We start from the raw sequence: 20,383 nt of genomic DNA, 5'->3' as shown, positions 1-20,383 counted from the left end.
ATAAATACCAACACAAATGCACAATTTGTCAAGCCTGTGCTTTGATGCCATCTTCGGATGTTGCTACTCACCTTTTAACGTAATTTTCGTTTTGCTCATTTGCCAACATATTCAATTAATTTGAGTTATTGTGTAAACGAGACGCGACCATGTCATTTTGCTACTGCTACTGTTGCTGCTGTGCTGGTGTGTTGTTGTTGCTGCTGCTGTTGCTGTCTCGCGTTTTTAAGCACTTAATTTCACTTTTTTTTTACGGCTTTTCTTGTTGTAATAACGCGACAACGACTTTTGTATTGTTGTTTAGCTGTTGACTTCGCTTTGTTGTTGTTGCTGTTGCTGTTGGTTTTCATACAATCTGCTGCTCATGACTTCATTTGGAATTCAGAAAACGAACGTCGCTCGCTGCCAGAAACAGAAACAGAGAGCAAAGAGCGCGCAACGCGTAAAAGTAGGTGAATGGAGCATGAAGCAGCCGCCAACGTCGCGGTCGCAGTCGCAGTCGCCAGTAGACAAGAACAACAACAACAACGACAACGACAATGGCTAAAGAGTAAGCAGGCGGGGGAGACAAGTGGCGGAGTATTGAGGAGCGAGAGCACAGTGAACACGACGCTCAGCTCATCTCAGCCCAACGAAACGTTTTGTTTTATGAAAAAATTTGTTCTGCCTAAATACTTATTATGCGCGTAAAGCAGAACAATTTGCCAGACGCAACGCTTGTTGTTCTTGTGTTGTCACTTTTTAATAGCATACATGCATGTGTGTGCGTGTGCATATGTGTGTACATACATAAATATATTTATGTACACACACAAATTCCTGCATAGCTATGCTATGCATCCGTATGTAAATTTACATGTGTGTATATAATTAATGCGTAACTCAGTCTGTCTGTCTGTCTGTCTGCTCATGTGTGGACACCACCTGCCCTCCGGTTCTGCTCTAATGATCATAATAAGAATACAGCCAAGGGAAACAAGCGTACACATACACATACACACACACGCGCGCGTACACAAAATTGTAATACGTCGAGTGACCTCAAATGCTTATCTGCATTTCACATGCGCTTTTTTGGCAGCTGCTGCACTTACTAACACAAACACACACCTAAATACACATATTCATTACAGTGTTTGAATATATTTAACTGGTAGCTTAGAGCATTTTAACATCATTTTGACTAAACGTTGATTTAACTTTATTATGCACAAACAGCAATTAAATGGGAATTAATTACAACGATTTCATTCGTTAGCTTTATTCACGCAACATTGACAACCGAGCGAACGACGATTCAACACTCGACTCTCGTACGCGCACACGAAATATTTTACTCAATAACTATGGATTTTTTTTAATTTGTTTGTTTTTTTTTTTTCACCTTAATAGGAAAAATGATGTGATATTAAAACATAAGCTTTGATTTTTTTCACAGCCACTTACGAATCGAAATTATGCTAATTATTTCACTTCTCCGTGTGCGCGCATTTGTTTTTGGAATTTTTCGACTGCCCAAAATTCCATTCACTAGTAGAAACTAGCGATGTGAAAGTTCTCAATATATCTGTATCGATATTCATTGTATTACTAAAATCGTAACTATCCCTGCCGATACTATCGATAAATCGTTTCTTACGTTGCTCATTTTGCGCTTACGTTACGTTACTATAACACAGTGGTATTACCGCAAAATATATGTCGGTAGTGCCTATTCACTTGCCATGTAAAATTTATAGCAACTTATTATTTTTATTCATAGAACAATAAGAAAGAAAAGAAAGTTGTTGAATTCCGAAAATAAACAGTTGGCCTTTGGAAAATAAAATTTTTTTGTCGTAACCAAATCGATTTACATATCGATTATTTAAGCACTGCAACACGGAATAGGTAACAACAAAGCGCGCGGTGCCGGCAACTTCAGGAATCATACGTTCTCAAATTCTAAGCTTAAATTTTGTATATATTTAATTACTTAAAAGTGGTGTTTTGACCGCAACAATGTCCGAGGCGGCTCTAAATACTTGCAAATTGCTGCTGTTTGGCCGCTGCGTGCGCGCCGTATTACTCAGCGTCGGAGTACAATTCCTATTGCTCACCGTATTTCTGTTGTTAATAAATTTTGAATTATTTCATCCCCTGAATTGGATTATGAGTTCGTTGCGTTTGGTGTGCAGCTTTTACACATGGTTCGCCTGCATACCATTACTAGGCGCTATTGTATTCTATGGAATGACGCTCTCCCATCAACATCTAGCCGAGCGTCGCTATTGGCCCACACGCTATCGGTGGCTGCTGCACAATGGTCCGCAAAAACTACTTTTTCTGTTCGCTCATGCAATTGTGGGCTACCTAACTGCATGGCTATACACAGGATATTTACACACGGATTACCGGTATGTGGCCTTAATATAATTATTATTATTATTATTGTACTATTTGATTACCTTTACAGTCACTTTATCTTCAAGGCATATGGCCAGGACTGTGTGAACTCTTACCACATTTTTTTGCTGGGCATGGGCCTTTGCGCTGGCGCCTATTACTTTGCCACCGAGTACATGCAGGAAGAGGCTTCCATTGATTTCGACTTTGCTGAGCAGTCGCGCTCAGAGAAGCTACGCGAAGTGCTCTATGCTACGCTGCTGAAGGCGCCGATGAGTTCAGTGATGCCGACGATTTGCTACACATTTGTATTTTGGCTATTCGGCACATTTCTAAGATATCGTCTAAGTATTGTACTCAACGTGGACACGGACGACAGGCTGCTTGGGATTGTAGACGTGATCACCAATGGACGCTTACTATTCTATGCCTGGTTGCTGGGCGCTCAGATAGTTAGCAATATGCGTCTAATGCGTTGCTTTTATGCCGCAATACTCTCGGAGCCTCTACCAATGACTGTTGCACGTCATCGCCTTTCCGTTCCCAGTGAACAGGAGCTCACTATTGTGGCCGGCCTGGGAGTCTTCAATGTTTATGTGGTACAGTGTTTGGCTGCTAATTTCTTGTATCAGGAAGCACAACGCCAGACTTCGTCAGTGCGTAGTGAAATCTTCCAGCTTACTGAGCCGGGTAATCGGCCAGCTAACTGGCGCGCACTCTGCGACCAATGCCTTAGCATCTTGGGCAGCTTTACCGATGAGCTTAGTAATTCGATGCGAAAGAGCAACGTGGATCAGCCAATTTACAGCGATACGAGCAGCGCACTTCTAGCAGAGAAGTTGCTGCTACGACAATACAATCAATTGCATGGCATTCGACCTGTTGTTGCGCCACAACATGCTGAAGGTCCCAGCAGGGATTGGAATACTAAGAGCACGGATAGCATTCGCCGTGTACCCAACTGGTGTGAGCGCACGTCGACGAAGTTGGAGGAGTTATTGCAGGAAGTGCTGCATCGTATTCCTGGCATCGTTTACTTTTTCTACGAACCCGAAGGTGCCAAAACTGAATTTCTCCTAGAGAATGCACTGCCAGTGATATGGTTGACGCAAGCGCTGGCTCAGATATGCGTCGCATCCATTAAGGAGGATAATTATGGCATTGTGCAGGATGATTTGCCGGCTATTATCAAGGCCTTGCATCGCCTCAAATGTGAAGTGGACAGACTGGCCAACGGCATGCCCAACTTTCGCACAAACAGCAGCAACTTCAATCATTTACGTTATGCTGTTCGTCGTAGTCTCTACAACATTTGCATATCGTTCTATAAATACCTTGGGGATCTGACCTCATCAGGCGAAGAGCTGCGACAGCTACAGTCGTTCGTTTATCAAGGATAGAAAGTCATACACACTTGGTTAAACATCTCTCATAGTTTGTTCTTTAGTAACAATAAAAATTAATAAATACATTTACATTTACACTTGACTTTTAACCTATCTATATATAGTATATATAAGTAGATTTAACAATTAAATTTGTTTAAATCAAGCAGTTTATCGATTTGGTGTGACATTTTGTATGCGAACTATTGTTCTACCAGTGTCAGTGCATACATGAGTAGGGCCAAATCCTGATCCTTATTCAGATTTGGTCATTGTAGTGATTTCACGGGCAACGCAGCATTGTTTACCGTCTCGCCAAATGATCTTTCGAGTTTTTCAGCCACCTCATCCATGTGCTGCAGAGCTTGCTTTCCTTTTCGATTGCGACCATCGATAAAGATCTGTGTTTGCAGATAGTTGAGCGCACGGAATGTCATGCCGCCCTCGGGATCGTATGAGCCCAAATATGTTTTAGGATATCTGGCGCTGGCGCTCTGATCTGGTGTACTGGGATCGAAGGGCACATACTCCTGCAACGGTTCTTTGTGCCACTTAAAAATGCTGCGTGAATCTAATGGAAGCAGATAATATCCTTGTAGTAAAGCTATTATGTTTAAATATATATCCATATATAGTCACGCACCTAGGTCCGCCAGAACACGGGTCATTTCTCGAATTTGTGCATCCTGACGCTCCAGGCGAAAGTTCATTTCAGTCAGCGTGTTCGTCAGCTGCATTTTCTCCAATTGAAGAGCCTCATTCTTTTTATTCTCTTTAATCGCTTGCCGCGAATACTCAAATATCAGCAAACCGGCGCCAATGGCAAAGATAATAAACTCTCCAAGCAAATTGGCGCCCAGCTCAATGGCCATGGCTTCATTCAAAGGAGGCACCGTGACTGGCCGTCCAAGATTCAGTGCCCACATCTTAGTCTTTACCTCCACCCAATTGTAAACTGTAAGCGAACGACAATTGAGCGGCATTAATTACCTTTATATCATATGAATTTATTTGGCTTACACTGTGCCGGCGGCATGCATATGTATTTCCTGAAGAATGGACTTGATTTTGCATTGGACTTTATAACATTGGCAATGGGCTTGCTAATTTGTTTAATTGCCAGCACGCCAAGTTTGGCGGCTGGAAATACTCCAATAACCATCTCTTATATTAATTTATATTACAAAATCTCGGCACAGAAAACTATAGGCAAACCAGGGCTGGCGATCGAGGAACACAGCTGTTTTTCTAAGTGGCGTGTTGAGTGGGTCACGCGAGACGATACACGATTTGTGTTAATCGATATTTAAGAAACATGAAAGATTTTGAGACTTAAAGCTTTGAAATGCGAATAAAAGCAATGAATCTTCAAAAATAATACTAGTGATTTTTGTCTTAAAGACTATTTCTTTCAAATTCATTTAATTGCTCACGTATTATATATATTTGTTTTTTCTGCCAATCGAGCAGATTATTCAGTGTTTCTATTTCTATTCTTAGCTTCTCTTGATTCTCCCTGTGTAAGTCATTCTTCACCTTATCCTTTTTTGCTTTCCGTGAAGATTCGATGTATATCATTAGTAAGCCTAAGCCCATTGTAAAAACTTCGCTTAAAAGGTTTGCTCCCATGCTGATAGCCATATCATCCGAGAGCTTAGGAACTCTTTTGGGTTGAGGTAGTCTTAGCATGTGCATTTTTGATCTTGTCTCGATCCAATGTATTATTTGACCAGCCGGAGCACAAATATACTTTTTAAATATTGAATTGTTTTGGGCAAAAGTCTTTAAAACTTTGCTGAATGGAGTGGCGATCTGCTTAATTCCAAGTACAGCAATCTTTCCGATAGGATATGCAGAGACCATTTCGATAACCAAAATTTATTAGAGTAAAAAAATTAAAAATAAAATTGTAGAAGCATATTGTTTGACAGAAAGCCGAAAATCATTTGATTTAATACAAAACTTTGAACAATTTGTTGTTAGCTTTCATGAAGATCCATGAATTCTACGAGCTGTGCCTTAAGATTTATTATTTCGCGTGTTTGGTTCAAAACCCGATCATTCAAAGTTTCCAACTCATGTTTCAACTTTACCTTCTCAGCCTGACGTTGACTGTTCTTCAACGCTTCGTTCCGCGCTTGCCTTTAATAAATTACAGCCTTTTTCTTTTATAAATTTCAAAAACACAAGCAAAAATGAAACATACCGTGAGAACTCCAATAATAGCAAGCTGACAGCAATTATAAAGATCAGCAGTTCACCCACTAATTCACTTCCGGTTTGGATTGCCAGCGCGTTGTTTAAGGGCGGTATATATTTTGGTTGGCTCATGCCAAGTATTCGCATTTTTGTTCTTACCCCAATCCAATGATAGGCTACAGATTGTATATAATACAATATCGTAAACTTTTAGCTACGATATAAAAAACTTCTTACTTTGTGCTGTTGGGACGACTAAATATTTACGCAATGGCTCATTGGTTTTAGCGGTGTCTTTTATGCTTTTGACTACTGGCTTACTAATTTGTTTCAAAGCTAACAAGCTTAGTTTTAAAAGAGGAAAGTGAGCCATTATTAAACATTACAATTTAATCTATAATTTCTGTCATCATGAATAAAAATCCAAAGGAATACAATGTACGACAATTTCTTTTGAAAGCCTTTCAAATTGCAAATACAATTTTCAAGGCTATTTTCAAAAACATTTGAAAGTATATTCAGTATTCCAGTACAAATAAGGTTTAAAATAATTGTGTACCAATTCGTAGCATCGTTGAGTATCGCAAGCACACTTCTTAAATCGATAGCAAATACTATACAAAATATCGATGTATTCTTTTTTTCCTAAATCGCTATCTTCTATGAAAGTTGGGCATTTGAAAAGTGTAAATTAGTGTGAAAACCAAGTTGTTCGGGATGGATAGCCTTGAGGTCTTAAAGCCAGCAATCAGCGGATGCTGTGTGGTCTGTGGCACAAAAACCCGTGTAGTTTGCCATCGTTGTGGTGATTTTTATTGTTCGAAGAAATGTCAGCTAAATGATTGGCAACGTCATAGGTATATATGTTTTTCAATACCCGCTCTGGTGCATCCCTTAGAATGCTCAGCTTTTGGTATTATGGAAATGCCATCACAGCCAGGTATTCAACAAGTTTGCGACAATGTCGTCACTGCTAACAAAGTCGACGAAGAAAAAGCTAACCTAGGCGAAAGGCAAAATGAAGCAGCTCCTCTTACTGCAACTACAGAAAGCGGACGCAAATACGATAAGGCTTACAAAGCAGACGTATCAGTAATGGCAAGAGGCAGCAGCAGCAGCAGCAGCAACATCAAAAACAACAACAACAAAAGCAGCAATGGCTTAAATAACAACACTTCAAAGAAAACGAATATTAAAATAAATGTTCCTCCGCCTTGTATAGCTATGCCTCTAAGTGGAGACATTATTTATATTACTGGCTTTCGATTTGTAAATCGTTGTTTCGTGCGCGAGGCCAACGAAAATGCTGAGAAGGAATATTCAGAAATTTGCCGAAAGGTTTGTGTGTGAATTTATGCTTATATTGAATATATTTCATTGTAATATAAACTGTATTTTTAGGTTCATTTGTTGGGGAAAGAGATGAACAAAATAGATAAGCCGAAGATCTTGTCGTACGCCCTAGCCAAGTATCAAGATCAATTCCGACGTGTTAAAATAATTCCTGGCTCATGTGTGCGCCTTCAATACCTGGACTTGGGCTTTGTCAAGCCAAGGAATAGCGTTGAAATTCGTGAGATAAGCAACGAAATAATGCAACTACCTTGCAGTGTCATGGAGCTTCAGCTGAAGGGCGTTCCGAACGCACCAATGAGTCATGAAGTCCTCAAGTTCGTTTCCAATTTCGAGAATAAGCGGTTTATACTACAGTATGACAATAATAGGCAAATAGATTTACATCATGTAGATACAGGCAAATCATTGAATTTACAGATCATTGAATATTTATCAAAATTGCATCTCATTGGTAGTGCGATTCCGTCTGAGAAAAAATTAGTGTGTGCCAAATCAGATGCACAGAACAATTTAGCTTTAGAGTCAAAAATGGATGATTCTACACCAGAAATCTCAGTGCCAAAGGCTCCACCTAAAGCGGAATTTGAATTGGAAACTCAACCCACAACGAAAGCTGATCAATTTCTAAACAATAAGGAAGTGAATTTGACAAAGGAGCAAATATCAGCTGCCAATGTTGAAGAAGATAATAAAATACACAACTTACAGAGCTTAGATGAGGAGTCATCAGATCAACATGAAAAAGCCAAAGAAAATATTCCACCTAATTTGAATATAGAGTTAAATACCATTCCGCCTGTACCTCTTGATGAAACTACCAAAAACGGCAATTCCACTTGGGAGATTATAAAAAATATTACAACTATAAACAAAATACCCACGGATATCAAAACAAATGAAGCAGATAATCAAAAGCCAAGCACGTCCATTGCTAAAACTTATTCTGAACCTTTATTAATTGCGGTATTTAAATGAAATTTTTTCTTAATTTATACAGATAATTCCTAACAAATTGCATACCATTTTTACAGCCCTTCGAAACGTGTCGCATTGTCATCAAATCGCGAGAAGGGGTCGATATTTCCATTGTGGACAATTCAAATGTTTCAAGGGGTATTATTGGCGCCTTTGAAAGTCAATATGCACGTCATTTCTCCGATTTGCATTTTCGCTTGTCCAAAATCAAGGACAAGCAGCCATACAAACCTGTGTGAGTAAATATAAATTAAAGAGTCAGTCAATCACTGTAATACAAAATACATTTTTAAATTTTCAGACTCAGGGAATATGTTATTGCCAAATTTGAAGATGCTTGGTATCGTGCCAAGGTAATGGATATTAAAACGAATCAGTTTACCCGTACATACGATGTTATGTATATTGAATTTACCAATGTATCCACTGTAACAGAAGAGGACATTCGACGCTATCCACCAGATTTAAATGTGCCGTGTCATACAAACGTTTGCCTCATAGAAGGTTGTTTATTTCAACTTGCTGTAATCGTATTTAGTATTAAATCAATTATTTTTTTTACAGGTTTTCCTCATCGGCCATCAAAGGCACAAATGAACTTTTTACAGGAAAAGTTGCAAATGCATAAGGTGTTGCACGTCGATGCTGTTAACTATTTACAGGATATGGCAATGATCAGATGCAACGCTTTAATCGATGCACTTAACAAAATGCCTTAAAGCTTCCTGTGAACTTGCACTACACTCAAAACACAATATATGTATAAAATATGTGTGTTTAATAAATATTTTAATGAAAGCCTATAATGTTGTCAATCATGCAAATTTAAAAAAATATCGATTGTTGTAACGAAAATAGATATCGTGATAGGTATCGATTAATACTTGTTATTCGATATTAGTTTACTTAAACTTTCTATTGCGGCATATCGAAAAAAGTTCTTAGTCGCAAAACAGATCGCCCCCAACTCGCAGCTCGTATTTTGGTGACGGTGTATACACAGCCTGTGCATTTAAAATAAATAAATTCCGAAACAGGAGAAGGAATACATCTATCCCTTAACGTTATTTTCAACACTTAAACAAGGTAAGATATTAAACGGATGATAATCATATATCATATAATCTCCATACCATATATATATTACTAATAATATGTCGTCATATAAATTCATGTAAATGAATATGTATATAAGTGCGATAAAATAATGCCTAATGAAAGAGTAGTTTTGCCAAATTATGCTTTACTTTGCCGATGATGCAAACACTTTACCCGTATTATGAAAATTAACTGATCCATACATACATTCACTGACTTTGCAATACACACACACACACTGACATATTCATTTGTGTGACCGGCTGATGCGCGGGTAAAAAATATGTAAAGGTGAAATAGAAGTCATTCCATACAAAAGCACAGTGGAGCACTCATACATTCTTGCAAACATATAGAGCAAACACGCCATTGGAAAATGCAATAATAATCACCAAGTGTCAATTATTTTGCTTTTAACCTTAAATTGAGTACCTTTATCACTTCTATATATACACAGCATATTTGCATATACTTATGTATTTATATATGTGTATGAGGAAATGTCTGAAAAAAATACGAAATCCCACGACACGGCGATGAGTAATTAAACGCTGATTAAAATTTGCCGGCTTTAATTCATTTCAATTTGTTGAATTTGATTGCTTGTCGACTTTTAACAGAGCGTAATTTGTATGCTGTAACTTCATTTACTGTGACAATGTCCTTCGTAAGCAGGTTCAAGGGCAGAGTCCAATAGCCTTTTGGAAATTGGTAAAAGCACTTTCACTGAAAGAGAACTTTTTTCTTTAATCTGTTGTTGTTGCTGTTGCTTTGGTTCGTTAAAGCGCTCTTTGCAAAAGCTCTGCTAGTGGTGTGCGTGTCACGCGTCAAGCACCCCCCCAGCTGGCGCCTTCCACGCAATCGCATCATGTGGGAGGTGGGAGTGAGATAGAGCGATAGAGAGCATGCGTGCTATGCTGTATGGAGATTATATTATTCCGTTCAATTCAAGGTCAGCAGCTAACGCGGCATTGTCAGCGGCGGCGTTTTCCGTACTCGACAGCTGATAATTAGAATTTTTTATTGCTTTTATTTTTGATACTTTTAGTGTGTGTTTATTTTCGGCTTCCAACAGCTGACGATCATTTTTTTGTTTACACTCTCACCGATCACAAGTATTATTGAGCTCAGACATATGGCCAGCTGACTGAGCTTTGTGGTTGGCACCGCTAGTCTGACAGCTAAATATCGAGCTTTTTTCTAGAGATAAACTTTTGCGAAATGCCGCTCGTTATTGTGCTGGGCGGCTTTTTAGGGGTGGCCTGTTGCCGTTTGTCTTTGCCGTTCGCCAGTTTGCACCACTGGCGGCGCCGCGCTCTCTCGGCTCCGTGGGAGAACCGTTCGTTTGGCATTTTCACCAGAGTCTCGTGGTTTTGCGCTCATTGTGCATTACCGACTTTCTGAATGCTTTTGCCAAAAATTTTCCACCCAGACTCGGCCAGTCGAACGTTTTATGTCATTGTGTGAAAAACCCCGTTTCGCTTAGGTTTTGAACGCAATCATTCTTGCCATACAACGCATCGTCAGTATCTGTTTTGTGCGTATCATCCGTATCCGTATTGGGCAACACTCGAAATATAATTGTCGTGGTTTATACACTGTCAATCTAGTAGGCAACAAAATGGTTAACGTAACAATTTATGATGAGGCACCGAAGCTGAAGGTAAGGAGTCCCCCACAGTGTACAGAATTCGCGGAACATTTTTAACTTATATGTATATATATCCATAAAGATATGCCTATCAGCTTAAAAAGAAATCAAAGCAGTTATTCCAACAGTTTTGTGGCAATATTATTATGCAACTGTTTTAATTTTTTTTGGCTTATAGCAGATGCAAAAGTTGTGACCTTCACAGATGCAGCGCCGCACCGTTGCCGATGCATAAAATCTCTTCCGTCTGTCAGTCTCTCGTATTGCGTCTGTCGCACCTCCACTCCCACTCTCGCTAGCTGTCGCTCTCTCATGCGTGCGATGCCCGCTCTTGCTATTCCCAGCTCTTGCGCGCTCTGTGTCGCTCTCTATTTGCGTGTCGGTAGGCGAATATCGATATAACGAACCATAAACCGCCGAAGTCAGCAGAAGTTTATTATCCACCTCATTGACAGCGATAATTATGTTGGTTATTGGAAATTGTATTTAATATCCGCTTCATTTTTATTGCAGCCAAACGAAGTACCACAAAATATGGCTGCCGGAGCTGAGAGCCAATTAGAGCATATGTGCCGCCTGCAGTTCGACTCGCCTGTGCCCCATGTGCGTCTGTCTGGAATTGTGTGCACCATCGGACCCGCATCGCGCAGTGTCGAGATGCTGGAGAAGATGATCGCCACTGGCATGAATGTGGCGCGCATGAACTTCTCTCATGGCTCGCACGAATACCATGCTGAGACGGTGGCCAATGTGCGACAGGCTGTTAAGAACTATTCGGCCAAGCTGGGATACGAGCACCCAGTTGCTATCGCCCTGGATACCAAGGGTCCCGAGATCCGTACTGGTCTCATCGGCGGCAGCGGCACTGCTGAGATTGAGCTGAAGAAGGGCGAGACTATTAAGCTGACCACCAACAAGGAATTCCTAGAGAAGGGCTCTCTGGAGATTGTCTATGTGGACTACGTGAACATTGTCAACGTGGTGAAGCCAGGCAATCGCGTGTTTGTCGACGATGGACTCATCTCGCTGGTTGTGCGCGAGGTCTCCGGGGACACGGTGACTTGCGAGGTGGAGAACGGTGGTGCTCTTGGCTCCCGCAAGGGTGTCAATCTCCCCGGCGTGCCCGTCGACTTGCCAGCTGTGTCCGAGAAGGACAAGTCTGACTTGCAGTTCGGTGTAGAGCAGGATGTGGACATGATCTTTGCATCGTTCATTCGCAATGCTGCCGCTCTGACCGAAATCCGCAAAGTTTTGGGCGAGAAGGGTAAGAACATCAAGATCATCTCTAAGATTGAGAACCAGCAGGGCATGCACAATCTGGACGAGATCATTGAGGCCGGTGACGGTATCATGGTCGCTCGTGGTGATCTTGGCATTGAGATACCCGCCGAGAAGGTGTTCCTGGCCCAAAAGGCAATGATCGCACGTTGCAACAAGGCCGGCAAGCCCGTTATTTGCGCTACTCAGATGTTGGAGTCCATGGTGAAGAAACCACGTCCCACTCGTGCCGAAATCTCGGACGTGGCCAACGCTGTGCTCGATGGCGCTGATTGTGTCATGTTGTCTGGTGAGACAGCCAAGGGTGACTATCCTCTGGAGTGTGTGTTGACCATGGCCAAGACGTGCAAGGAGGCCGAGGCTGCCCTGTGGCACCAGAATTTATTTGCGGATTTGGTGCGTGCAGCCTCCGCAACCACTTTGGATGCTGCCCATGCTGCGGCTATTGCCGCTGTCGAGGCAGCCAACAAGGCCAAGGCAGCCGCCATTGTGGTGATCACCACCAGCGGCAAGTCCGCATTCCTGGTGAGCAAGTATCGCCCACGTTGCCCCATCATTGCCGTCACGCGTTTTGCGCAAACTGCTCGGCAGGCTCATCTGTACCGTGGCTTGGTGCCACTTATCTACAAGGGTAGGTGTTACGTCCCTCGGTTTGAGTTTCTTAATCTCATGTGCAATCAATTTCACAGAGCCCGCCCTCAGCGACTGGCTAAAGGATGTTGATGTGCGTGTCCAGTTCGGCTTGCAGGTGGGCAAGAAGAACGGCTTCATCAAGGCTGGCGACTCTGTGGTCATTGTCACTGGCTGGAAGCAGGGCTCCGGCTTCACCAACACCATTCGTATTGTGTAAGTAGACTGCTGACTGCTGACTGAAAGCTCCGATATAGCCTCAACTTACGTTTCACCCATCTTACAGCACCGTCGAATAAGCCTGTTATCAGTGGCTGACACTGCGCCCGTGTTTTAAGCGCTGTGCGCGTGCATCAATTACTGTTATTAACCAAGTTAATTTATTAAAAATTCTCAACAAATATATATGGATTATTGGATAACGAGATTGGATATATTTAACTGCTGTCAGAGCGCCACTGAATGACTCCATGGAGTCATTCCTTCACACATACACACAAATACAAGCATACAAATATAATTTATCATTGTTAAATATAGAGTTCTTTATAGTAACAAAGATTAATAAAAACTATATGTATACATAATGCTACCTCGATTTCCACTAGTGAAGTGTACGAATTCAAGTTACTGCCAGTCTAAGAGCTAATGTTTTGACCTTCAAAGATCGTTCAAAATGTATGAGAGCCCTAAATAATTGAATTGAATTACCTATTGAAATAAAATCGATAAAGTCGTTAGCTAAAATAATATTTGTGTCTACTCTAACCTTTATTGCCGGTTAATTGGCTTGCGTTAACTGGTATTGATTGGTTCTTATTCACTTTCTAATTTAGAGGCTTATATAGTACAGATGCCGTTGTTTACTGTTGTTGATATATGTGTGGAATACTTAAACATAAATTTAACAGGGGCATATTTATATCATTCATATTGATTTGCCTTTGCCTTTTAATTGTTGGATTTTTTTTTTTTTTTTATGTAGTTTACTATTTAATCAAAATCAAATAAACATTTTTTTTTCAAAATTTCATATGCCAAAATTAAGTTTTATTCTGTAAAAGTTTCGCAGATTGATGACATTATTTACACGATTCACAACCCGAGTGTCTGCGCCCATGCAGATCTTGCTGCCACGGGTACAACTTGATTCTGCTAATTACTCCACCAGTGCCAAGTTGGAATGTGTAAGCGTCTATAGAGACTATATACTGTTGCTTAGTATTAAGGTCTATACTTGTAGGATAAGAAACCTGAGGTAGTTCTGGACCGAGGGCCGTTCTCCTCGCAATTGGACTATCAATCTCGTCTGCGATTCAATGCACCCACATTGAGTTATGCGTTAAGCGGCATCATTTGCACGATTGGACCCGCATCCAACAAGGCGGACGTGCTAGTCAAGCTAATCGAAGCCGGGATGCGAGTTGTCCGATTAAACTTCTCGCATGGCACATACGATTACCATTGTAATACAATACAAGAGGCAAGGAAGGCCATCGAGTGCTATGCGACCCAGGTTGGAGTATACAAGCCCGTGGCTATTGCATTGGATACCAAGGGACCAGAAATACGTACGGGTCTAATATCGGGCAGCCATACTGCAGAAGTGGATCTAAAGCAAGGTGATAAAATCAAGTTATCCACCAACAAGGATTTGGAGTCAAATGGCACTAAAGATACTATATACGTAGACTATAAACAGTTGCCAAAGATTGTCAAGAAAGGAAACTTAATATTTGTCGATGATGGACAGATTGCGTTGCGCGTTACGGAGACGACTGAGTCAGAAGTTATTTGCGAGATTGTCAATGGCGGAAAGTTGGGATCTCATAAGGGTGTGAATCTTCCTGGTATTCCAGTTGATTTGCCATCTGTTTCGGAAAAGGACAAAAAGGACTTGCAGTTCGGTGTGGAGCATGGTGTGGACATGGTCTTTGCATCGTTCATACGTGATGCCAATGCCCTTAGTGAAATTCGTGCAGTGCTGGGACCAAAAGGCAAGCACATCCAAATCATATCAAAGATTGAGAATCAACAGGGAATGCATAATATTGATGATATAATTGAGGCCTCGGATGGGATCATGGTGGCTCGCGGTGATCTTGGTATCGAGATCCTTACCGAAGAAGTTGTACTGGCGCAAAAGTCCATAATAGCGAAATGCAACATGGCTGGCAAACCCGTCATATGTGCCACCCAGATGCTGGATTCCATGACGAGCAAGCCACGGCCCTCGCGCGCCGAAGCCTCGGATGTCGCCAATGCCATATTTGATGGCGCCGACTGCGTAATGCTGTCTGGTGAGACGGCCAAGGGCAAATACCCGGTCGAGTGTGTTAAATGCATGGCGAAAATTTGTGCAAAGGTGGAAAATGTGCTATGGTATGAACGATTACAGAACGAAGTGAAGACCTACATGAAATCATCATCGTCCGACAATATTTCGGCGATTACGGCCGGGATCAGTGAGATTGCTTCCTTGGGTCAAGCCACTGCCATAGTCGTAGCGAGCCCATGTCCGGTTGTGCCTAATTTAATTAGTCAATTTCGACCCAGATGTCCTATTGTTTTTCTCACCGGTATACGAAGGGTAGCACGACAAGCAACTATTTATCGCGGTATCTATCCGATCGTTCCAGAGGTAATGACCAATGGTTGCAAAGATTTTACGACTATTCTAAATATTGGGTTAGAGTATATGGCTAAGATGAAAATCGTGGATCCAGAAAAACCTATGACACTTATGATTGTAAATGCCTTAGAGGCAGAGAGGATAACATTTCGCCTCTTGTATACAAAAAAAAATCGTCAGGATTCCAAATCCACTAAAACTCCCGACGCTAAAGAGAAGCCCGTTGAAGAAACGAAAAAAGAAAGTAAAAAAAATTGCAGCAAACATACAGAAGGAATAAACAAGTGCGAAAAACAATTAAACGAACCAAAAAAGGGAGGTGAATGTGATTCGGAAAAACAATCAAAAGAACAGAAAAAAGGAGGTGAATGTGATTCGGATGATCCAATAGTATCAAAGTGCATACGAATATGTGCTAAGGTAAAGAAAGAGAAGGGAGACAAATCGTGCAAGTAGACGCGGAGAAGAAAATTAGTTCTTAAAGCTAATAATATTTTTGAATGCATAACCAAAAATGTATATTTTACGTCTAATATTGTCAATAAAAAAATGAATATTGTCAATTGAAAAATTGTTGCACGTTATTATAGTGCTGCCAGACTGATAATAAATTTTATCGATAGATATTGCAGGTTAATCAATTAATCGACGGCATCCCACGCTTATCGATTGGTAGACAAGTCAAAAGCTGACTTGTGAAATAATAACAATAGAGTGACTAATACTACTTGTTGGGTGATTAATAACTGCAGCGAATTTAAAATGTCTCTGCCTCCAAGGAAAGCAATAAGTGCAACAGGAACGAACGCGGTTGTACAGGCAGTCGAAACATATATTCAAAACCAAAACTTGTTGGGAGAGATTGCCGAACTGGATGAGTTGCTATGTGATTTAATTGATCTGCATAAGAACAATGAATTGGCCCTTAAGCGCGTACTGCAGTGCATCTACAACCTGCTGCAGAGCAACAACAGGTGGAATGTGAAGTTTGGATCGAAGGTATTTCACAAACTCATTTCGGTTGTCATCGCCGAGAGCGATGATGACGGAATTCCACATGGGCTTCATCGCCAGCTGGTGGCCAATTTGCTTATCTGTGTGCAAATTCATGCCCGCAAGTTTCCCCGGGTCGATGGCAAATTCCTGCTACGTCAACTTTGGTCTCTAAGCCTAAGCAGCGAACGACAACCGCATGCCGCCCAAATCCTGGTGCAGCTCTTTGATGATTTCCTACGTGAAATGGGCGACGAGAGCGCCTGTTCATCTGAGCTACACGCTGTTATACAAGACCTGTTGCAATCAGAAGCTCGCGAGCAACGCAGATCAGCACACTTTCTCATGAGGAAACTTCTTATGATAGTACAAGAGGAACCCACTGCTAGCACTGCTGGACGGAGCATACGTGTTCTCGACACTCTTAAATGCGATGAGCATCAGTGGTCCTCCTACATTGTCATAATGGAGACCCTGGAGGAGCAACAATCGCATTTAGTGCTGCCCACCCTGAGCACGTTGCTGCCCCGTATTGCGGAGAGCAATAAGGAGGATGATTGGCTGATCTGGCTGCGCATTCTATATGCACGGCTATTGCAGGACAACAACATATTGGTTTTGCGCTGGACATTGGAATTTTTTTTCAACCGCTTTGATGTGTCCAAGTTGTGTCAATACAAACTGCTTCCTGAATTCCTAGCGGCCACAAACAGAACACAGCTGTATAATGTCGAAAGCTACTTTTTGCCAGAGATAAATATGGAGCTCTTCATGTCGGGCGAGAACCAGGCACAAGAGTTCCTGGAAGCATTGGCCACAGTGCCCTGGCACTCCGTTCCACTCCACTTTTGGCTGAGCAAAATGAAACCCATTAAAGCTCTCATAAACAAAAAAGTGCTCCTGCAACTCAGCTCACGAGTTCGCGCATTAACCAATGCAACTTTGCGACAAAAAGCTAATGAACTTGTGTTCAATCTCCTCGAGGTAAATTTCTGCTCTTCGCATATATTGAATAGTATTAATATATTTTATTTCCATTATTGTAGACCAGTATAAGCAGCTTGACTCTGGGCGATTATCTGATCTTCATTGAGACGCTTTTCAATGTGAGCGATAATTTTTATGACCATATACGTTTGAAGGGAAAGATACAAAATTGCGAAAACTTCGGCGAAGAGATTCCTCGTTTCAACAAACGTTGCGGTGAAATTATCTTTAAGAATGGCATTATGATATTGATTGATGAACTTTTAAAACAATTACGTGCATTGCCTAGCTCGCAACACGGTTGGTGGCGATTCTTTCCAATTTTCAAGCTGAATGACATGGAGCCTGAGCAACAGCAGACATGTTTGCATTATTATAGAACTCAATATAATATCGATACTGAAATGTTTGAGAAGAGCGCAAATCTTGGGGAACTGCAACAACATATGTTGCAGCGTCTGAACTGTCAAACCAAAGATGAAAAGTCGTTTGTGTTGGAGCACTGCGTCGATTGTTTTGTCCGGGCTAACCTCGAACAGTGGAGTCAATTAAAAGAGCTGCAGCTACAGCCATGTGATCTTCTAGAAAGTGGCACAAAAGCAACGTTGGCTCACTTAACCCAACTATTGGAGTTTAGCGACACAAGAATCGAAGACGAAGCAAATGTGCTCTCCACCGTGATAAACCTTTCGAACAAGCATCCCAACTGTGATGGAGTGTAAGTAAAAACCAGTAAATAATCATATTACCATCAGTTTCTATATTAAATAAATGAATGTACTTTTACAGCGCTGCGAGCGTTGTAAGCTATGCGATAAAGTTTTTAAGCGATGATGAAAATACGAAACTTGTAAGAGATACAGTTAATAATCGCAATGGTCTCATATCGTGGTATATTTTAACCAACGCGATTCCCAATTCCTTAATTCTTGAAAGTATCCTAAATGGCGAGATAACCACCGGAGACGCACGGTAATAACACTGAATAACAAAATAAAAAGTTAAATACACACATTTATATATATATATATTCTTTTCTACACAGCATTGAATTAGCATATATCGACAGCCTTAACAATAGTCCATTCGACGATGTAGACCTGCGAACCAGATCCATATATTTCCTGAAGCAGAAACCTAAGCCGGATATAGTAAATGCCATCTGCAGTGAACTCCAGGACATCAACAAAGAGTTGAACGTGAAGAAGCCGCGTTACTATGAAAATTGCAAAGAGCATAGGATCAAAATACGCATTGCTAGAGCACTTTTAATATTGAAGGACGGAATCAAATGGTCCGATGAAATGTGGAACGCTGTGCTGGCGCTGAATGATCAACTGAACATTAGCTATATGTATGAGTGCCTTGTTGCTCAGCTGCTTCCTGACATCAAAGAGTTGATGGATCGAATGCAATCATTGGCAACGCTCAAACCCAGTCAGCAGGTATCAATAATTTCCATAGCTCATATATATTGCTTTTTGAATTGGAAAGTCCTCGAGTTGACACAATTACAATGCATTGTAAACTTACTGTTGCCGCACACAATGGGAGCGCACTATCAAACCCGACTCTTCGCCCAACTCGTTCTGCATAAACTTGCAGTAAAGTGCGAAACAAGCAGGTAATTTTAATAATATTGATAATATATTATTGTATTATAAATTTGTATAGAACATTAATTTATGAACTATTTGTAGCATGGAATGGCCTATTCTTAATACAATAAAGGCTACCATTGAAACGACTTTGGGTACAAAGTTGCATGAGTTGAACAATGAAACCCGTCTCTTACTACCGGAAATAAGCTCAAATTACTCAAATGCTGACATTATCTTGTATATGACCAATACGCCATTTGATGAATATAAAAAACCTATGATCACTGATGAGGCGCTTAGAGCTAAGGTAGAAGCGACACGAGCTGCATTGAAAGCGAGAAGGAACCCAACCCCAATTATACCGGAAGTTCTAGTGAAGGCGGCTAATTTAAATGTTCAGCGGAAAATTAATCCTATCAACGATATATATACAGACAGTGACTTAGCCCAAAGTTCAGAACAATTGAATGAGCAGGAGCTTATAGTGGTTGCATCTCTCATAGATAAGTTACCCAATCTTGGCGGGTTAGCGCGCACCTGTGAGGTATTGGGCGTTAAAACCCTGATTTTGGGCGCCAAATCTTTTGCACTTAAAAGTGACTTCACTAATTTAAGGTATGTATACTACTTCTATAATTAATTGCATATTGAAATGACTCCGTTTGATTTCAGCATGACCGCCGAGAAGACTCTTAATATTGGTGAAGTCAAGCCCGAGTCACTGGCCAGCTATTTGATTGAAAAACAATCCCAGGGATATAAAATTGTGGGAGCAGAACAAACAGCACACAGCACTAACTTCACAGATTTTAAATTTCCTGAAAAGTGTGTTCTGCTCTTGGGGTAATTTGATTTTAGAAGCATGAGTTAATGTCTTAATATTAATTATCAATTCTTATTATTATAGGCATGAGAAGCACGGAATACCAGTGGATCTGATAGCATTATTAGATTTTGCTGTAGAAATACCACAATTTGGTGTAGTACGTTCTTTAAATGTGCATGTGACTGGCTCTTTGTTTATTTGGGAATACTGCAAGCAGCATTTAAAAAAGTAAAACTATATACATATATCCTAGATCCTAGATTTACGAAATGTATTCAATATGCCTCAAATGCGCTTTAAAATAGATTTTACATATATCTGAACAAATCACTAATAAATGTTTGTTTTTTTTTTTTTTGGCACTACATTAAAAATTTTTCAGTTATC

At 40.8% G+C, this 20,383-nt stretch overlaps 8 protein-coding genes across 9 annotated transcripts in view; 5 read left to right on the top strand and 3 right to left on the bottom strand.

Moving 5' to 3' along the window:
• sba (six-banded) overlaps nt 1-1,573 on the bottom strand; it is a 30,945-nt gene extending 29,372 nt beyond the window's left edge. Inside the window, exons 1-2 of the mRNA XM_018006176.2 lie at nt 1,447-1,573; nt 72-402 (exon numbers count right to left, since the gene is read on the bottom strand). The gene's annotated coding sequence lies outside the window, so the exon portion shown is untranslated. The remainder of the gene's footprint in view (nt 1-71; nt 403-1,446) is intronic.
• An 82-nt stretch (nt 1,574-1,655) lies between these two features.
• On the top strand, nt 1,656-3,866 carry Ndc1 (Nuclear division cycle 1). The gene is made up of 2 exons (XM_018006304.2): nt 1,656-2,396; nt 2,456-3,866. Exons 1-2 carry the CDS (start codon nt 2,002-2,004, stop codon nt 3,783-3,785), a joined length of 1,725 nt encoding a protein of 574 aa, XP_017861793.1. The 5' UTR covers nt 1,656-2,001; the 3' UTR covers nt 3,786-3,866.
• Nucleotides 3,804-5,496, bottom strand: LOC108613171 (putative OPA3-like protein CG13603). Its single transcript, XM_018006457.2, has 3 exons — nt 4,791-5,496; nt 4,414-4,725; nt 3,804-4,341 (listed from the first exon to the last, which is right to left on the bottom strand). Exons 1-3 carry the CDS (start codon nt 4,930-4,932, stop codon nt 4,040-4,042), a joined length of 756 nt encoding a protein of 251 aa, XP_017861946.1. The 5' UTR covers nt 4,933-5,496; the 3' UTR covers nt 3,804-4,039.
• A 136-nt stretch (nt 5,497-5,632) lies between these two features.
• LOC108613187 (putative OPA3-like protein CG13603) lies at nt 5,633-6,478 on the bottom strand. The gene is made up of 3 exons (XM_018006479.2): nt 6,207-6,478; nt 5,977-6,145; nt 5,633-5,912 (listed from the first exon to the last, which is right to left on the bottom strand). Exons 1-3 carry the CDS (start codon nt 6,340-6,342, stop codon nt 5,750-5,752), a joined length of 468 nt encoding a protein of 155 aa, XP_017861968.2. The 5' UTR covers nt 6,343-6,478; the 3' UTR covers nt 5,633-5,749.
• A 55-nt stretch (nt 6,479-6,533) lies between these two features.
• Nucleotides 6,534-9,106, top strand: Veneno (veneno). Its single transcript, XM_018006253.2, has 5 exons — nt 6,534-7,307; nt 7,371-8,288; nt 8,357-8,535; nt 8,602-8,804; nt 8,865-9,106. The coding sequence occupies exons 1-5, from the start codon at nt 6,687-6,689 to the stop codon at nt 9,017-9,019; spliced, it is 2,076 nt and encodes a 691-aa protein (XP_017861742.1). The 5' UTR covers nt 6,534-6,686; the 3' UTR covers nt 9,020-9,106.
• A 123-nt stretch (nt 9,107-9,229) lies between these two features.
• LOC108613084 (pyruvate kinase) lies at nt 9,230-13,544 on the top strand. Of its 2 annotated transcripts, none has more exons than XM_018006325.2 (4): nt 9,230-9,386; nt 11,563-12,958; nt 13,017-13,173; nt 13,244-13,544. In XM_018006325.2, exons 2-4 carry the CDS (start codon nt 11,584-11,586, stop codon nt 13,254-13,256), a joined length of 1,545 nt encoding a protein of 514 aa, XP_017861814.1. In that variant the 5' UTR covers nt 9,230-9,386; nt 11,563-11,583; the 3' UTR covers nt 13,257-13,544. The 2 variants fall into 2 exon arrangements, with proteins under 2 accessions (XP_017861814.1, XP_017861806.1); XM_018006317.2 differs by lacking the exon at nt 9,230-9,386 and adding an exon at nt 10,849-11,061.
• Nucleotides 13,545-13,686: 142 nt separating this feature from the next.
• LOC108613078 (pyruvate kinase-like) lies at nt 13,687-16,160 on the top strand. Its single transcript, XM_089474462.1, has 2 exons — nt 13,687-14,144; nt 14,201-16,160. The coding sequence occupies exons 1-2, from the start codon at nt 14,034-14,036 to the stop codon at nt 16,043-16,045; spliced, it is 1,956 nt and encodes a 651-aa protein (XP_089330588.1). The 5' UTR covers nt 13,687-14,033; the 3' UTR covers nt 16,046-16,160.
• An 82-nt stretch (nt 16,161-16,242) lies between these two features.
• On the top strand, nt 16,243-20,334 carry LOC108613042 (uncharacterized). Its single transcript, XM_018006225.2, has 7 exons — nt 16,243-17,566; nt 17,629-18,287; nt 18,359-18,541; nt 18,615-19,193; nt 19,270-19,785; nt 19,843-20,013; nt 20,078-20,334. Exons 1-7 carry the CDS (start codon nt 16,352-16,354, stop codon nt 20,226-20,228), a joined length of 3,474 nt encoding a protein of 1,157 aa, XP_017861714.1. The 5' UTR covers nt 16,243-16,351; the 3' UTR covers nt 20,229-20,334.
• Nucleotides 20,335-20,383: the final 49 nt, after the last annotated feature.

Source organism: Drosophila arizonae, chromosome 2, assembly GCF_054131065.1.
Source record: "Drosophila arizonae isolate 15081-1271.41 chromosome 2, UAZ_ARI_1.0, whole genome shotgun sequence".
Classification (NCBI taxonomy): Eukaryota; Metazoa; Arthropoda; class Insecta; order Diptera; family Drosophilidae; genus Drosophila; species Drosophila arizonae.
This window is presented reverse-complemented; position numbering and strand designations above follow the sequence as displayed.

Bases quoted from the DNA above. Each gene is read 5' to 3' on its own strand.
- LOC108613042 (XM_018006225.2), top strand. From the start codon at position 16,352: ATGTCTCTGCCTCCAAGGAAAGCAATAAGTGCAACAGGAACGAACGCG. The intron at 17,567-17,628 runs GTAAATTTCTGC...CCATTATTGTAG, and splicing joins TTGTGTTCAATCTCCTCGAG to ACCAGTATAAGCAGCTTGAC. The intron at 20,014-20,077 runs GTAATTTGATTT...TTATTATTATAG, and splicing joins AAGTGTGTTCTGCTCTTGGG to GCATGAGAAGCACGGAATAC.
- Ndc1 (XM_018006304.2), top strand. From the start codon at position 2,002: ATGTCCGAGGCGGCTCTAAATACTTGCAAATTGCTGCTGTTTGGCCGC. The intron at 2,397-2,455 runs GTATGTGGCCTT...TTACCTTTACAG, and splicing joins TATTTACACACGGATTACCG to TCACTTTATCTTCAAGGCAT.
- LOC108613187 (XM_018006479.2), bottom strand. From the start codon at position 6,342: ATGGCTCACTTTCCTCTTTTAAAACTAAGCTTGTTAGCTTTGAAACAA. The intron at 6,146-6,206 runs GTAAGAAGTTTT...TACAATCTGTAG, and splicing joins AGTCGTCCCAACAGCACAAA to CCTATCATTGGATTGGGGTA. The intron at 5,913-5,976 runs GTATGTTTCATT...AATTTATTAAAG, and splicing joins CTATTATTGGAGTTCTCACG to GCAAGCGCGGAACGAAGCGT.
- LOC108613084 (XM_018006317.2), top strand. From the start codon at position 11,020: ATGGTTAACGTAACAATTTATGATGAGGCACCGAAGCTGAAG. The intron at 11,062-11,562 runs GTAAGGAGTCCC...TTTTTATTGCAG, and splicing joins ATGAGGCACCGAAGCTGAAG to CCAAACGAAGTACCACAAAA. The intron at 12,959-13,016 runs GTAGGTGTTACG...TCAATTTCACAG, and splicing joins GGTGCCACTTATCTACAAGG to AGCCCGCCCTCAGCGACTGG.
- LOC108613171 (XM_018006457.2), bottom strand. From the start codon at position 4,932: ATGGTTATTGGAGTATTTCCAGCCGCCAAACTTGGCGTGCTGGCAATT. The intron at 4,726-4,790 runs GTAAGCCAAATA...GTTCGCTTACAG, and splicing joins ATGCATGCCGCCGGCACAGT to TTTACAATTGGGTGGAGGTA. The intron at 4,342-4,413 runs GTGCGTGACTAT...TGCTTCCATTAG, and splicing joins CCGTGTTCTGGCGGACCTAG to ATTCACGCAGCATTTTTAAG.
- LOC108613078 (XM_089474462.1), top strand. From the start codon at position 14,034: ATGACATTATTTACACGATTCACAACCCGAGTGTCTGCGCCCATGCAG. The intron at 14,145-14,200 runs GTAAGCGTCTAT...CTATACTTGTAG, and splicing joins CCAGTGCCAAGTTGGAATGT to GATAAGAAACCTGAGGTAGT.
- Veneno (XM_018006253.2), top strand. From the start codon at position 6,687: ATGGATAGCCTTGAGGTCTTAAAGCCAGCAATCAGCGGATGCTGTGTG. The intron at 8,289-8,356 runs GTATTTAAATGA...CCATTTTTACAG, and splicing joins CTGAACCTTTATTAATTGCG to CCCTTCGAAACGTGTCGCAT. The intron at 8,805-8,864 runs GTTGTTTATTTC...TTTTTTTTACAG, and splicing joins AAACGTTTGCCTCATAGAAG to GTTTTCCTCATCGGCCATCA.